At 37.3% G+C, this 16,828-nt stretch overlaps 1 protein-coding gene and 1 long non-coding RNA gene across 3 annotated transcripts; one reads left to right on the top strand and one right to left on the bottom strand.

Moving 5' to 3' along the window:
* Window positions 1-269: 269 nt before the first annotated feature.
* On the bottom strand, window positions 270-16,727 carry LOC105691056 (PHD finger protein 21A-like). 2 transcript variants are annotated; one of them, XM_012409312.3, is made up of 9 exons: window positions 16,174-16,727; window positions 14,127-14,159; window positions 12,257-12,322; window positions 6,605-6,882; window positions 6,218-6,461; window positions 5,766-6,126; window positions 5,495-5,668; window positions 4,452-4,558; window positions 2,457-3,684 (listed from the first exon to the last, which is right to left on the bottom strand). In XM_012409312.3, the coding sequence occupies exons 1-9, from the start codon at window positions 16,249-16,251 to the stop codon at window positions 2,590-2,592; spliced, it is 2,436 nt and encodes an 811-aa protein (XP_012264735.2). In that variant the 5' UTR covers window positions 16,252-16,727; the 3' UTR covers window positions 2,457-2,589. The 2 variants fall into 2 exon arrangements, with proteins under 2 accessions (XP_012264727.2, XP_012264735.2); XM_012409304.3 differs by lacking the exon at window positions 4,452-4,558 and having other exon boundaries at window positions 270-3,684; window positions 16,174-16,719.
* Window positions 5,351-15,782, top strand: LOC125501070. The gene is made up of 4 exons (XR_007278590.1): window positions 5,351-5,623; window positions 5,728-5,843; window positions 12,493-12,772; window positions 13,625-15,782. It is a non-coding gene; the product is annotated as an uncharacterized LOC125501070 (long non-coding RNA).
* Window positions 16,728-16,828: the final 101 nt, after the last annotated feature.

The raw sequence follows: 16,828 nt of genomic DNA, 5'->3' as shown, positions 1-16,828 counted from the left end.
GGGCCGTGTCTGTTGTACGGAGAAACATCAAAACATTTTAACAGATTAAACTCAAGAGATGGAGGAAATTTCATACGTGCTTTCAATCGGGTGCTTTAGCTGAGGGTCGATTAGGTACTGCTACAGAAAAGTGATTCGGCGAACCTGCACGTTTTAAAAATTCGTTGATTTTCCAGAGAAAATTTTCTGGGTCTGATATCACTTATCGATCCAGACATTACGTATATTTGTACCTGTTAAAGAGGAAAAACTATTTTTACGAATATATGTTCGTTCAATTACTTTATTCAAAAAATACGAATTTCAGATATTAATCTCATCGCCTACACTCGTAACAATCTTGTCTTAATATTCTGAAGAAGAGAAGAGAAGAAGAATCTTTACATCAAACGTTAGACGCATACTGTTAACATGAAAAGTATAAGTTAAGAATACAATATCTGTTAACTGCATGCCTGAATTTTCTAGACATTACACGTAATTAAATTCAAATGAATACATGAATTAAAAATAAAACGACGAAACGGCATCGGGTATACATCGTAACATAGTCAATGCGACCGTCGAAGTTATAGTTATGTACTATGTACGAACTTCCATTAAATATTGACTGAATGAATAGTTATAGAGGATTTTTTGATTATAACATCGAGTGAGCTTTAAATAAATAGGTAATTACACTTCAATAGTTTTTGGTTATTTCCTTTCTCCTTGTTCTTTTTTTCAGTACTTTTTAAACGACTATTAAGGCAGTATGGCAATATGACTTGATTACGTAGAAGTAGGCATGGTATATCCTAAGCTCTTGAAAAAAGAAAAGTAAAAATTTCAAGTTTCTTTTTTTTATCTTACATACGAGATATGTGCGTTTTGTAACTTCGCAGAGTTGAATATAGTTATATTAATAATAATTTTACTGAGATCTGTCCTGTCCATCTTTTCTTCCGATTAAAGTTATGGCTGTATAATTATATTATATACATATATATTTTTCGTTTTTTAAATGTTTTTATTTATTTTTTTTTTTAGTTTTCTTTTTTTTTCATACGCATATGTAGGTATCATATAAGGTAGGTACATGCGTTGAAATTTGTTTTCAACGGGATATAGAAATTTTAACGTGTCATCACAATCATACATAAAACTCTCCACAGAAATTGTCCCAAACCTCACTCATCGTAACTTCACCTATTTTATAAGATATGGCTTCATTTTAATTCCATTACAATCTAGCTATTACTTTATTACTCGTATAGTGTCATCACATACGCTGCTTATGCATCATAAAAACAAGATAAAACGAAACTAACATAATGACGTAGCTATAAGAAGAAAAATCGATACGCAATAAATAAAATACATATCCTGATACATTTGTGGTAACGCAATCAACTGGATCATAATACTGTACGCGTACCTAGAATAATTTGACTACATTTTTCCATACTTCTCTTTTATCGAATCAACAGAATAATGAAATTATTACTGCGACCTACTTTCGTAATCATTACTCAGTTGTCATGGCGATTTCAACCAATAATCGAACAAATAAAATGATCTAATGGCATAGCCTGACTGATTTGTAGTTAATGGATAACACAAGATTAAAGCGACGCCGTCAATGCGATACTTTTTTTGTATCGCTTGTTATCTGTTGTTTTTAATCTATGAATAGACCACAATGTCGTCGTAAAGAACGATGTTTCTAATCGATGACTGGATTAATTTCGTTCTCTAGCAACCCAGGCACGCGTATTTTACAGTATAAGAAATGAAATATCAGCAGAAGATAAACTTTGAATAACGCACTACATTTTATTGAGCTAATGAAAGACTTAGTAATTCTCTGTATATATATTATCGGGGTATACACTTAATACTAGGTTTAACAATTGGCAGTTTCGTCCCCGTCGGCCTGCAGCATCGCAGATTCAAACTGTTCCAAAACGAGCATATTCTCTGTGGAAACCGTGTTCATACCCACCTTTGGTTTTTCTCCCCGAGACGATCTAATGATTTCAATTGGCAAGGTTGTCTCCTGGTTTCCATTCTCGCTCGCGTTTTCTATTGGCTCGAAACCATTTATCGGTAAGTCTTGTCTCTCGAATTCAGCCTTAATCTCCAAAGGTAAGAGCTTGTTCCGAGAAATAGGTAAATTATTTTTCAACAATTCAGTCATACCACTGGGCATAGCCACCATTCGGTCCTGCTGCAACACTCGGCTATGCATTTCTGATGAATCTTCCACAGCTTCAAGATCGTCGAAATCGTGAAACTTTATATAATTGCTACTGTGTTGCCGCTCGATAGCTATGAAGTCGAGAGTCGCTTTCAAATTTTCATTATGGTAATCCTCAAAACTTGTAAAATCCGAATTGTTACGAACCTTACCTGCTTCGCTCACTTCGGATCCTTCAACACCTGACGACGTGATATTACGATCTTCGTAATGAGTGTTATTAATTTCTTTCGATGTTACACCACCCGGGGCTAAATTCTGCAATGTCTCTGGAATCGCGGTTATCTTATCGACAGATTTTCGTATTATGTTTGGTCTAAGTGGCGCTGGTAAATGCGCTTCTTCCAATTTCACGTATTCGGAGCTGCTTGAGGAAGAGCGATGACGAAGTCTAGGTTTTGGTTGGTCAGTTGGTTCGAACTTCTGTTCGTCATTTTTTGTTGGCTGGTCGAATTTGGGCTGGTCTTGTTCTGAATTTCTGTTTTTCGATTGGACAGAACAACTGGGGATGGAATGGGACTCGTTATTGCTTGAGAACAATGAGTAGAGTAAGTTCGTTTTTGACTTCCATTTTCCACCTTTACCACTGGAGTCAGGGGGTAGCTGGTCGACGGTTTCTGATTCATTAATAACACTTTGGATTGGTATAAAGTTGTCGGACTTTTGGGAATTTCGCAGTTGGTTGACACTGAACTTGGTGAGTGATACCCCGACGCATTTGTCTCTGTCGATGTTTTTCGATGATTTTGACTGGTCCGACTTTGCCGGCGCATTTTCCGCTGGCCCACACAATTCTCCATTGTGCTTGACTTGTTCACCGGATCGTCTGACGAAAGTTGAGTTATTTGAGATGTGCGTAAGGGCGGGGATCGCTTTGATTTCCGATTGATCGTGATTGTTGTAGCCGGTAGTCGAACGTTGTTGGTATTCGAAGACAGCAGAGGAATTTCCGAAATCTCCGACGACGGTTGACAATAATCCGCTGCTTTTTCGGTTACTGGATCCACTTGACTCTGGCACTGTTCCAAGGATAAAGTATGATTGTGATGGGTTTTGCTGAGCGCTGGTTGAGATTGGTAACTGGTAGGTGTAGGAGACTGTGGCGTCCGAGTTATCCCTTCCGGGCTGCACGAACTGATTGATGAGAATCGGCGAATAGCATGTGCTGGAATCTGGTTGTCTGATAAGGGATACTGAGGATGAGGTGACGCTTCCGGGTTGACTGTTGTGGACGGTGGAGGTGACGCTGGATGCGGAGATGGTGGGGACAGAGTTTGTGGCAATGGGGATGAGGAAGGTGGATGTTGGAAGCTGGTTGATGCCAACGGTTGTTGGGATGGATCGTTCTTCTGTTGCATTAACTTTATAAAATCCACCAGCCGTTTGATGGACCTTTGAGTCTTTTCTTGTTTGCCCAGTAGTTCCTGACGATTTCGACGCTGTTGCTGAAATAAAAACACGTAAATATTTAGATACTCGCACACCTTCAGTTTCATCAATGACATTATATCTCTATAATCAGGCACATGGTTATGCACGTATTTAACGAATCCAGCATGCTCCTAGTGATGAAAATAAAGTTCATAGGCGGATAAATTGGTTCGATGGACATGATATGTTTTGTGAGGCTTTTGAATTATAATAAAATATCACGACGAACAAGCTACAATTATATTCGAGGTCGCCATACATTCCATGGACAGTATTTTCTTACTGTGTCACCGATAACAATATCACTCTTAAACAAAAACATGAGTTCGTGATGTCCCTCGAGTTATTGCATAAGTAAGAGACATCAACCGATGGAATGCATGGTAAGTACGCATTCTAGCTGCTGACACATGTCATAAACAAGGTGCAAGTGCTACAATGATGTATGATAATTGCTACTCGGTACGTATTTAGGATGCTGGCTCTAACTACCTTCGAAACGTTTGAAACTAAAACCATGCTGAAATTAAAAGTCGGCATAAAAAAACTGAAATATGACGAAATTCTGTCATACATTCTCACTGTAACTCGTACGGTACTAATTTGTTGGTCGAACGAACTGAACAATGGGAAAATGTATTTATAATAAGATCACGAAAAACATTATACGTGGATTGCAAACTAAATCGTCAAAATAAAAGGTAAGAATACTGGTGCGCTTTACAGACTGAAACATTCCAAGATAGAAACTTTAATTTCTTCTGCACAGGCCATGACGAACCTGAATAGATTGACCAAGAAGTTGAGAGCGTTTTTCCAACTCGTAAACCTGCAATCTCAATTCCGAGTTTCTCTCGCGTAGCTCATATCTGTCTCTCTCTTTTTCTTCTGCAAGATGTTTTTTGTTTGTTTGTTTGGTTTTTTGTTTTTGTTTGTTTGCATTCAACGCATACAAGTAGGCATAGATATTATTATAGCAAGTAAAATGTCGTAGACAATTAGTGAAAAACTGCAACTTCATGAGGCCCTTGGCGTTTACGTAGACACTTTACGTAGTAGTTGTATAAGTACTACAAAAAAATAAAATTCAATTATTGCACAAGGTATATTCTCAAGCCCGCTTTTTTGCCTATACGTACTATGTATGTATAAATACATATCAAATAGGAATTGCACAATGGATTGCAACAAATTTCCGATATATATTCATCTATAAGCAAAATAGGTGGCATTTTTTTTCATCAATCTGTATGATTCACAATATTAAGAAGTTGATTGTAATTTGCACTATATGTCTACAACATACATACAAATAAAAACATTATTTTGTTTATTTGCATCGATTAAGTTGCACACGTCATATAGCGATTGCCCAATAATTTTTTTCGTTAGCTATCAGCACCTAATTTTAGCGCAAAAATGCCAAACGACGAATCCAATCTTCACTAAGTGAAGTTCATTTATCATTCAAAGCTACATTTTGCTTGTGAGTCATGGTAGGAAGTAATTTTTACGGTGCACGAAGTACCAGCAGTATCAGTAACTGCAGTTCCGATCTATTTTAATGAATAGCTATAAATTATAGAAGAGGACAATTGTGTAGACCGGATTCGATATTTCCCCAATATTCGAAAAAATTACGACTCAAGAACAGCGTAAGGATTTGATGAAAATTTTACGAAAAGCACCTAAAGTAGCCGCGAAGCTTTGAAAAGCACGGTATATTAGTTCTGCGCAATAAAATTAGAGTGCAAATGCTATCTCTCGACTGAGGTGTCAATATTCATTTTAATTTGTACAATTAAGAAGGAAATAATAATTTACCAATTTTGTTATCCCCTCTATGGTCAACCGGTGTCGTATTGCTACTATCTCTGTCACGGTCACGCTCTCTTGGTTGTACAATGCATTTTCCACACGTTCGTGGGGGAGCAGATGGAACGATGTTACAAGGTACGTGATAACTTGCAGAACAAATTTTGCATACTAACAAAGATCCTGCAAAAAAAAAACAAAAACGTATCATTGAATTTTTGAAATATTTTTGATTTTTCAAGCTCTGCCATAGGTCAGATATTCCAAAAAATATACTCACCAGGATTTCTACAATGGATGCAAACTGCAACAGTTTCATTTCGAATTCTCTCGATAGTGAGAGTCGAAGGAAGACCAGGTATGTGACCACCCTTGGCACTAGGTCCCTGAGTTGAACCATCTTCTGATTTAATTTTTCCCGGAAATACTTTGCTCTCAGGATTGTTTCTGAGTATATTTGGTCTTGTTGACGACTTCTGGGTGGGAATTAGAGATTTTATAGGAATTCTAGACGGTGTGGTTGATGGCTTAGATCCAGAAACCTTATTTGGAGGAGGTGAAGGTCCGTTTAAACGGGCCGTAGTTTGTCGTGTTTGCGGCGCTGTTCCGTTGGATTGCAAATACGAATGTTTTTTTCTTTTCTACGGGGAGAAAGTATATTTCAAGTATAAGAAGGGCTCAAGCCAATTTTTCAATAAATCTTTTATCATTAGCTAGTTAATGATAACTTACGGTTGGAATTTCCCAGTTTGAATAAATGAACTGTGGATTAGCAGTGCTACGCCGTTTTCGTTCGGCCCTCTTATTTTGTAATTCCGTGTGTGTATCCGAGGTAATTAATCCCAGTGATCCTAGAAAGTTCGTCTGTTCAAATTCTTGGATTTCACCAAATTTTTCGGGATTCCGGTTTTCGTCCACTGAGATTTCCATCACATCCACATCGTTCGATTCCGATTCATCTGAATCTGGTCTCGCTCTGTCGAATAAAGAATTATACATTGAGAATTCTTTCTCGTCCAAAGATTTGAATATAATTCGGATATCTACGTAAGATTCGTGCATTTTTACAAAACCAATGAACAACACGGGGACAATCCGAATTTCATCTCGATAACTTACTTGGCACAATTATTTTGGCAATCTTCATTTGGCGATGGTGAATCGACACTCTGAATTCCATCTTCATAATCATCTTTCGTAGATCTCCTGCGGTTCAAGCCATTGAGATTCTTCCTATCTACGGTCTGCTCCGAATCTTTCGTTTTCGTTTCATTGTTGTTATTTATATTGTCGTTATTATTGAGGCCGAGAAGAGAAGGTATCGAAACTTTTGTACCGTTTGAATTGGCCGCTTCGAAAAGCTTCACCTCTTTACGCAGACGTTGTACGACTTGCTTCTGCGCAAACAAAATTACCAAGTTAACTTTATCGGATTTTCAACGCTATAATAAAACTTTCGACTTTAGCGACCTTTCTTATATACGCATTGCAGGGAAACACAAATTACAGCAAAGTAGACCGTAAATGGATCAATGAGCTCATGTCTCTTATCGTTGGTTGATTTCTATCATCTTCGTTTATTTTTTCTCCCTACCCCCAATTTCCGAATACTAATTCACTGTTAATTTAAATCCCGAGACGATTTCGCATCACCTTTTTCAAATTTATTTTACAACTTTATTTCATTTTACACCATAAATTTTTTATTCGTCTACCGAGTCGCAACGGTAATTCAAACTTGTTTGCGCGACCCAAACTTTTCTTCCTCGAGATCAAAACTTGCCGCATTATTACAATTCCGTTTATTTTCGTTTGGTTAAAAAGTCTAGAATACAATATCCGCATCGTTATGGATCTCTGACCACAACGGGGGATATAAAAAGAGTCTGGGACTATCTTGTACAATAGTTGCATTCCAAAAATAAATTTTCTCTACCGCATTCTACCCACCTCATAGACCAACTAACTATGTCTGCGACTTGACTAATTGCGAGCGATTCGGAAGAAAAACAAAATTCAAACAAACACGTGGGAAATCTATTACCAATATATCTATGCTATTACTTTAAACATCATAGATTTCTTAAAATAGCTTTCCAACAACAGCAAACATCAGATCTAGGATAAAAGTCTCGAAGACACACGGATGTACCGAATTTCACCAGTTATCGCAACTGCGATAAAAAATATCCGCATGATAAATTCAACGTACAAACAAAAATGATAATAAATTTCTGATCGCTGATCGTAAGTTAGCGGAACGTATAGATGAAATCTGTTTACGAGGTGCTGATGAAATCCGAGAAAACCTAAGAGACCTACGCTCGGAAATTGAAAAAGGGAGGAAACGTTATAACTAAAATTTATAGATAACGGAAAATAAGAGTGTGCAAACAGTTCCCCATAGCCCCACGCAAGCACACATGTGCACAGTGTATACATGTACAACCAGAATCTACTTTTCAGGAGATGAAAATGTTTCCGTGAGATATTTTATTGATTGAGGCGTCTCTCTCGTCCTCGTTCTACCCGATTCTCTTCTTCGTCTGCGTCTGTTCCGTTCCGCATTTGCGGGCAAGTACGACAAAGATGGAACCAGATAGCATACATAAATATAAATGTAGATCTATATATGTATCGAAATCAAAATTCGTTCTGGGAAGCTGCATTGTGCGGTGATATTCCACAATAGATATTCCGGCGATCCCGACGAAACTTTTTAAATTCTCCAATCATTAAAATATTTTTTTCCAACGATCCGAGGCAGTCGAGGCTACTCCTATATATTTGTTTCAGACTTACGAGTTTGTGAGAAGTTGAAGTTTTTGGTTGAATTCGTGGATACCTATACTTGAAAAGCTCAATTATATCTATTGTGCCGATGCGTAAGAAATCCGAAATTCCGATAACAACGCGTAACTCGTTGAAAACCTTCGTTATAATTAGACCAGCAAAGTTCGGATCTTCCGGGAAGACACCTTTAATTAATTATACCTCTACTATCGGTTAGAGATCAAGTTTCACAATTATTTCCGTTGTTGTGAGATACGGTACGAAGGGACGTCAAACACTGGAGAATATGAAGACGAATTAATTACAGATTGTATCGATTGGTTTCAGCCCAGCCATCTCAGTGACAAGAACCACCATATTTCTAATTCGCCTCGAACAGAAATTACCTTTAATTTTACTGCTTTTTTTCAGTTAGAACTTTCGCATAACTGGTATACTAGTAATTGGTAGAACGTTTCGTACGCGATCTTGAGACAATTAATTTCATAGTGAATGAAAAAATAATGAAAACGTCATAGCGATATGGTCCATAAATCGTCAATAATTTAATTCGAATTAATTATACCGGCTGTATGATCCTGTCGGGTTTAACGGAGTTAGATGAAATAAAAATTGTCCACAATTTTCAGACCGATCATTCGTTTTTCCCGGGATAATCCTCGTTCGCAAATCAAATAAGCGGGGAAAATCTGCGTGCTTTAATGCATGAAACGTATCGGAGATTACGCGCAAGCGTATAAAATCAAACTAATTCAAAGCTTCGAGAAAGTTCGAGGAAAGTTTTGCGCTTATACCGCTCTAAAGGGTAAAGTTTTACTTTCTGAGTGAGAAACTATGCCATGCCACCGAGTTTACTAACAATGTTTGTCTGTGTATATACATATGTATGTACAGTACCAATCCCTGTCCGACCAACCGTGATACGCAGGAATAATTATTTAAATTTCATATGAATTTGTATCGTCACGAGTTTACCTAAAAACTCATAAAAATGCAAGATGAATAATAGATTAAGCTTAAGCGTTAACTGGTCGTTTTCCTAGGTCTTTGAGGGATGAGGATAACGACGAAAATATTACCTTTATGTCGAGCTAGACATTTTCTTTAATTAATACAAGTTTTTAATCACCTTCGTTATGCCAGCGGCACAGCTTTGCGCTTTATAACATATCTACCCGCGGGACGTATAATAACAGGTGAAACCAAACTTTTCGGTGGCAAATCTCATAATAAATTGATCCCCACTGTGCCCAGAAATTATTTCATAAGGCAAAACTACATCGGTATTACGACGAACGAAACGTTTCGGCGTTAGCTGATGGATAATTTTTATTACATACGTTTGACATTGCCTGAGAATTGATCTCAACGATTATTTGTCGCCATATAACGGTCGACATTCCCCCCCGCGAGCTTTTAATTACATCGGTAAACGTGTGTATAGCTTGATCGACAAATGATAAACAATTTATTTTTCATTTTCTCCATCACTCTTTACTCAGTTCGTATAAAGTGATTTTAAACAAGAAAACCAATAAATTAATTAAATTAAACGCTCAACCTAAGCGTATTTATTGGAGAAATGTTATTTATTCATCGAGGGAAGATCTCATTTCGATTGGAGCAGATGAAGACGTTATTACAGCCACGTATCCGAGATTTGGTTCCGATGAAATGTATGGGATTCGAATCGTCGATTCCAACTGTCAATGAATGTAATCAGCTCCGATCAGATTGTTGATCCCGATATTCGGTCAAGGAATTATCCGTGGATGTACAGTGTGAATAATAGGAGCATAATGATCTTTGAATCTTCGACGTTTCTAGATGTGCGGAGCAAAACTGAAGACACTCATCCTTCGCTCCTCCGGGTTCCAGAGGTTTCACTCTCACAAAGGTTGAAAATCAATAACATAACCGGCTCTTACTTGACGAGCCTGCCTCGCTGCGATTGGACGATTAATTTAATCCCTCCACATAGTTGGTATAGATTCCATTCTATGAAAAACTCTCAAAAGAATTCGACAGTTTGTCAAAAACTTGTTCAATTACATCATAACTAGCTGATATAATTTTCGTCAAGTCTCTCGTGCCATTCTGGATTCGATCACAAATAAAATCGGTTAATTCAATTTAGGGTGTGCTTTGGAAACGCTATGTATGTAGGTATTATGGAGGGTTCAATAAGTGTTCGGTTCGATTAATTAATCTTCTCATATAATCGCTTTAAATCTACGCGCTTTTATCACGACCAATGACACGTAGAAAAGTTATCATCGTCATTCAACAGGGCTCTGATTGAAATCCCCCTTTTTGTTTGTAGGTCGAATAGGCTGCACGTACATCAAAACCCTCGGCTACAGATGAATATGATCCTTTATAATTCATGGATAATATCATTACGCAAATTATATAACTGCGGATCGAAAATTTGTGGGAAAAGCGATGAATCCGCATTATCTCTACGCGGAGCGATTGAAATAATTATTCATGTTCCGTCAAGTGATTTTGGCGGTCCTGTTAGAAAAAAAATTTCGAACATTATAACGATGAAATTTCGCTAGTTTGCCTTCCATCCCTGTTTCAGGTGCTTCGACTTTTCGGCAAGTTTAAATTTCAACTTCCGCGAGAATCTCACAACTTTTCTCTCCGAAGACATCTGGGAAAAGTTTAGCAATATAATTTTGGCGCACGCGCTTCGATTTCATTTTGTAAACCGAAATACGCGCAGCAAGTCAAACGCTTGCGCCTTGGGGGTTAGCAACTTGAATCTCACTGCCGCGGCGCGACTCTGTACGTGACGCCGAAGTTTAAATTTTATACCGTTTTTATACAAAACAATTTTCTCATATTTACAAAGAAAAATGACCACCTCGAAATCCTCGTTTTCGTAGGACGAGAAAAATCGCGAGAAAATTTTCCCTCGTTCCTTGATATTTTTTTTTTTCAAGTTCCTTTGCAGGTTTCTTGCTCGAAGATTAACATCAGGATATATCTTTCGAAGTTGACGTTTTTGATAAGTTGAGAAAAAAAAAAGTAACGTCGTGAAATATATTATTATCGTACAATATCATCTACGCGAGATCCCCGAAGCAAACGCGCACCGAAGTCCGCGGAGTTGCAGATAATTGATTTTTAGCTGCTGCTGCTGCAGCCGGCTAAACTTCCCAGTTTTCCTCCTCGTACCTACAAATATATGTATTATACACGTATAACAGCTTCTCATTCACCCTATGAACTTCTTCGACCGATCTTATTCTATTTTTTCCACGTTTTTCATACAATCCATGTGCATGTATATCCGTCTGGATGAATTCCTTAAAACTAGATGAGAACTTTTCGACGAACCATGACTTACAATTAGCGGAGCGAAAAGACTTCCGGAGATAATTGTAAAAAATAAAATAATGGTTCTCACCCCATATAACGAGGGAAATAAGGTCGCGTTACTTTAACGATCGAAATGAGTAAATCGACGATGTGAATTTGATCATAAAAACTACAGTGCGTTAACAAAATTCCGTAGCTACAAAGTATCTGACTCAAAATTAATTAACATACAAAATGGGTTGTGGTTTGATCACTGCACGCAATTCTATACCGAGGTAGAACAGTTCCACACTATAAGACTCTTGTATCTGTACCTCGGTCTGGGTTATCATCAACTTTCAAAACCAGATCAACTTTAAATCTGACTCACCGTAGATGAAATACAACTACGTTAGACGTACCTAAATTGCATGACATTTGTTAATCATCTATTTGAATATCCCCTTCATTTGATTCACAGAAGTTACATAATCAAATAATCCACAGAGAACGTTCACCTCTCAATTTAGTTTTGTTACGAAGAATACATGGGGACGGAGAATAAATTTCCAGTATGAAAATCGATTTTTCAACTCGTTATTATATCGCTAATCTAAAATCTAAAAAAACGAACAGTCTACAAATTTATTCAACCAAAAAATATCGTACCTGGCACTTTGACAGCGAAACTATGTGCTCCTGGATCTCATGTATCTGCCCGAGAAGCTCCTCGTTCTGAAAATATCAATGAATTTTCATTTACCTCGAACACTTGGTAATTTCAATATTACGATGTGATCGCTGAGAAAAAAAATACACCCGTTACACGAACATGACACGAGTTAAAAAATAAAAAGGAAACAATAGGATCGAATGAATCACATTGCCTCCTGTTTCATTTTCAGTGGTATACTTGAAAGAAGAAATACAACATTGCACCGCAGGAAAGAGGAAGCCACATGATATCCCAGCTAATTTTTAGTAACGTAACAGCTATAGACGATTATAAAAAAAAAAAAGTAGAAGGAGAAAAGTAAAAACAAACTTTACTCCAATAATAAATTCCACGATCAAAGCTATATTATAGGCAAAAATGATGAACTATTCATAGTTACAGATGGTGTAGAACATCAGCAAAAACTATGATGAAAATTTAAAACTGTTCGTTGGGTCGATCAAGTACCGGTAATTGTCATTTTTATTATTAATCAATAAAGCAGTTTGCACTTATTTTCGAATCACACTTCGCGTAATCGTACAAGTTATTGGATGTATGCATAAATTGCAGTGACCCGATATACAGGGGCATTCATGATATCGAACAACAGTTGACCCACTATAAGCGTAGCTTTTTTTTTTTATATTTTTCAGTGTTTCGAATTCACTTTTGACCAACCAAATTGTGATTTTAACTATTCGGAAAATTTTTATCGTCATTTTCAAGCATGCTCATATACGAAGTTTCGATTACTCGCTCAAGGTTTTATGGTGGGAATTGAATAGATCGTATAGGTGGTATTGTGTAATTGTATGTTCATACGTATATAATAAATCAGACAATCACCGCTATCTTGATTTTATCACATAGCGGTTATAAAAATATAAGCCCATATCGTTTTATGGAAACCAAGTTTTCCCGTATTGTTTGAATTTCAGTAATCGAGTGGTTTATAAAATTATTTGAACATTGATTTTGCGTGAGTATAATTATGATTTTTCTTTTCTAAACCGAATCGACATAAAATTGAATTACATATATATTACACGCCATCTTGATACACAGAAATTATTATACATTATGTCAACGATAATTAGAATATATTTACACAGCGGTTCAAGAATCAAGGCAAATTACAAGCTTTGTGCGGTAATTTAGTCGCACGCTATAATAATTATTCGTACTGTATACAACGCAACATACGGACGTAAAACAGGAAACTTGAGACCTAGGATTTCGGAATTCTCATCTTTAATACAGAAAATCTTTGAAACATGGCTTCGCAAATTGGAGATTCTCAATTCCCGTTGTCTGTGCAGGCAAAAACGGCGTACAAAAGCGAGTGTAACTACGATCGCCGAATCCGATATGTTTCTAATGGGGTTTCATCAAATATTGATGGGTGTGCACAACACGAAAGAGAATCGAAGAACGTGAACGCGGCGATGAAATAGCGAGGAAATTACACAGTCCCTCAATCTGCAGTCGACCAGGCTACGTATATTTCCAACGAGAATAATGAAACGATGAAGTCGAATTATTGAAAAACACCGGATGAACATGTGATTACTATGGCTGTTGCCAAACGAAAGCAGCTATTATTGGAGATGATGAAAAAATTTCGTATGGAGATTAGACAATTGTAACTTTACAATTTAGTCGTAGACTGCTTGATTTGATGTGTAGGTATTGCGGGTTAAAATAACTCGTCCTAAAGCTCGAGCCCATTCATTATAATTTTAGATTATTTTTTACCTTGTACATTATAGCTAGCTAATGCTAATTAATTGCTTATTCGAGGATACTGAAAGAAATACTTACGTTTGGATCGTTATTCAGCTTTCCAACGTAGACCTTTGAAAACAAACAAAAAAAAAATAAGAATAATTCATTGATTAAATATGCCTTTTTATCACAATGATATGTACCATTAGAAATGCAATTAATCTCCTCGTTGTTTGAACCGGTTTAAACGGTCGAACGAAAGAACAAGACAGTGTGTCTGATACACACTGTGATGTTGTGTATGGCGTTTCGCAAACTGTATCCACGTGCTGCACCGCACGTATATGCCCCATGTCGCATTCTACACCACGTTAATGTATATCGAAAAATTTTTAATATATCCTAATCTGTCGGATGTGTAACTTCCATACGCAAATTAATTAGGAGTCGTTGTAAAAGAAAATATTTGTTTAAATGTGGGTCGCTGAGGAGAAATATTTAAGTTGAGTGCTACTCGACATTTATATTTATTGGAAGCACGTTAAGAGCAAGATATAAAAATTGTATACAATATATGCATTGGTGTATTATTTATAAATTGAGATGCTCTCCGTGCCAATGAGCTGGATGATGTACAAAGGCATACAAAATGTACAGGGCGAATTACTCTGACTAGCTAACGATAAGCTATGCCAAGCAAGGGAATAAATTCTTGCATAACTGAAAAACTGGAGCTTTCATTGTGTTTCTGAAACTTGAACGGAAAAACTTTTTCCGTTTTCGGGATACAGTCGATCGTTGGAGAAGGGCGGGTTAGCGAAAAGTCCCCGACACCAAGAGGACGACGAGCGTTGCAAATAAAATCTTACAGTTTTTGAAAGAACGAGATTCGACGATATTCGCTCGCGTACGTTCAGCTTTTTACCTCCTCTTCAAAATTGCTCGGTTGTTTTTTGGTTCAATTTAATTTTCTTTTTCAGAGCCACCCCGTATACAGGTATAGATTTATATGCGCGCTCTTGGTAGTCGACTAAATATCGACTCACCAAACTTGGGAGCAAGTTTTAGTTATAAGCTTATCAAACATCGATCACAATGCTCATTTCCACTATAAATATTTACTGTAAAGACCGATTTGCCGCTTTAGATTTGTTATAGATTGCACAAACTATCTTATTACTACGCAAATTGAGTGTTAATTTGAAAAGGAAGAGGATGTATATACGATTGGGAGAAATCACGTTGAATTTTCTGATGCAATTTAAACGGAATTCAGCGTTGTTATACCTACCTGCCTTGAGAATAATTTCGATTTTTATGCCCGGGGCAATCTATGAGAGCCCGTGAAAATTCTCATAGAAGTTTTAGAGCAATGAGATGAAAATTGATTCTGCAATAGCCGATGAAAGAGATGGAAAAGAAAGTTTTCAGGGATGAACATGACGTCCTAAAAGATTTTTCTAACTTCGCAGAAAGTCGACGACATGTTGCGTTTTGGTGAGTAGAGCAAGGCAAGCAGCTGAAGCGACAGCGTCAAGCGGCAACAGCAATTACAAAGTTACCAGCGCAACAATAGCGATGCACTTATTATTTGTCAATGGCCAAATGATAACATATGCGTTTGGGTTATGGGGCAGACGTTAATGGTAAAATCAAATGATACGTGCTCAATTAAAATTAGGTCTGAGTATCTAATACAAAATCAAAAGACACGGAAGGTTGTTGAGTAGGATAATATTAAAACATTTCGCGGCATCGTCAGTGATCCACTCATGGGAGCGCGACCTTGGTTAATTAAAAGCCTAAACGGTGATAAAATACTGCAGAATTAATGAACGAGCATTTGATATTGTGAATTTATTATTCACGGTTGTTGAGGCTGTTACATATTTATAACATAGCGAAGACTATGATCGAACCGTTGGACTCGTAATCTACGAATATATTACGAATCGTTAGTGAGCGTGTTATGCGTAAGAAAACGCGACGCGCTGAATTTGATAGGAAGTTTTGATTATCTCTGTCGACTTTTATCACTAAGGAAGTTACACATCGTTTGTTTAGAGAGCTCCTTGTCTGACTATTTATTAGAATGCAAGTTACAAGGTGTAGTATTAATACCGGAGTTTTAGACTTCACTTACCTGATGATTTTGTATGGCATTTTTTAGCTTGTTTTGTACAGAGTGTATTTCCTCCTGCAAACTTTTCGGTATCTCCATACTTGTAAATTGATGATTGACAATTTTTCTCCTTTCAATGGATGAAAATATGAGCTCGTCGACGACAGAGATGTAATAACTTTAATTTATAACAGATCAGAAACAAGAATCTCTTCTCTCACGGCGCGCACCACGGTACGGCACTTGCCCGATTCAGGAACCAACACAAACAATGAATTGACCATCCACACAAGTGATTTACACACCGTGTGCGTTCACACCGACACTACCGACACAAACGACCACACCGTGCACAACTTGCGTTAACCCCCCTTTCGGAATTACCAAACCTATTTCCCGCATAACGTATTACTTATTTTAGTTGAAAACCACACGAAACAGAAATATCATATCCCTTTACGTTTTCCCACACTCCACTCGGTATTACCATAATACTTAACGTTTATTTCAATTAAATCTCGACCGTTTAAAAGAGATTTTCCGATGCAAAGGCAGATGTTTTCCCAATAATAAGAGCGCGCAGGGGTGTGTGGTGTTGCCGAATGCAAGTAGCGCTCTCATCGTGACAACGGGCTGGTCCGGAACTTTAAAAATCCCTCTCCCCCTTTTACCATCA

This window comes from Athalia rosae, chromosome 5 (assembly GCF_917208135.1).
Source record: "Athalia rosae chromosome 5, iyAthRosa1.1, whole genome shotgun sequence".
Taxonomy (NCBI): Eukaryota; Metazoa; Arthropoda; class Insecta; order Hymenoptera; family Athaliidae; genus Athalia; species Athalia rosae.
Note: the sequence above shows the minus strand (reverse complement) of the source record. Positions and strands in the feature narration are given on the sequence as shown.

What these genes read in the sequence shown, in the direction of transcription:
- LOC105691056 (XM_012409304.3), bottom strand. Translation starts at nt 16,251, where the DNA reads ATGGAGATACCGAAAAGTTTGCAGGAGGAAATACACTCTGTACAAAAC. An exon ending in CATCCATTGTAGAAATCCTG is followed by an intron (nt 5,669 to 5,765) that starts GTGAGTATATTT and finishes TTTTTTTTGCAG; the next exon opens with GATCTTTGTTAGTATGCAAA. An exon ending in TAGAGGGGATAACAAAATTG is followed by an intron (nt 3,685 to 5,494) that starts GTAAATTATTAT and finishes TTTTTATTTCAG; the next exon opens with CAACAGCGTCGAAATCGTCA.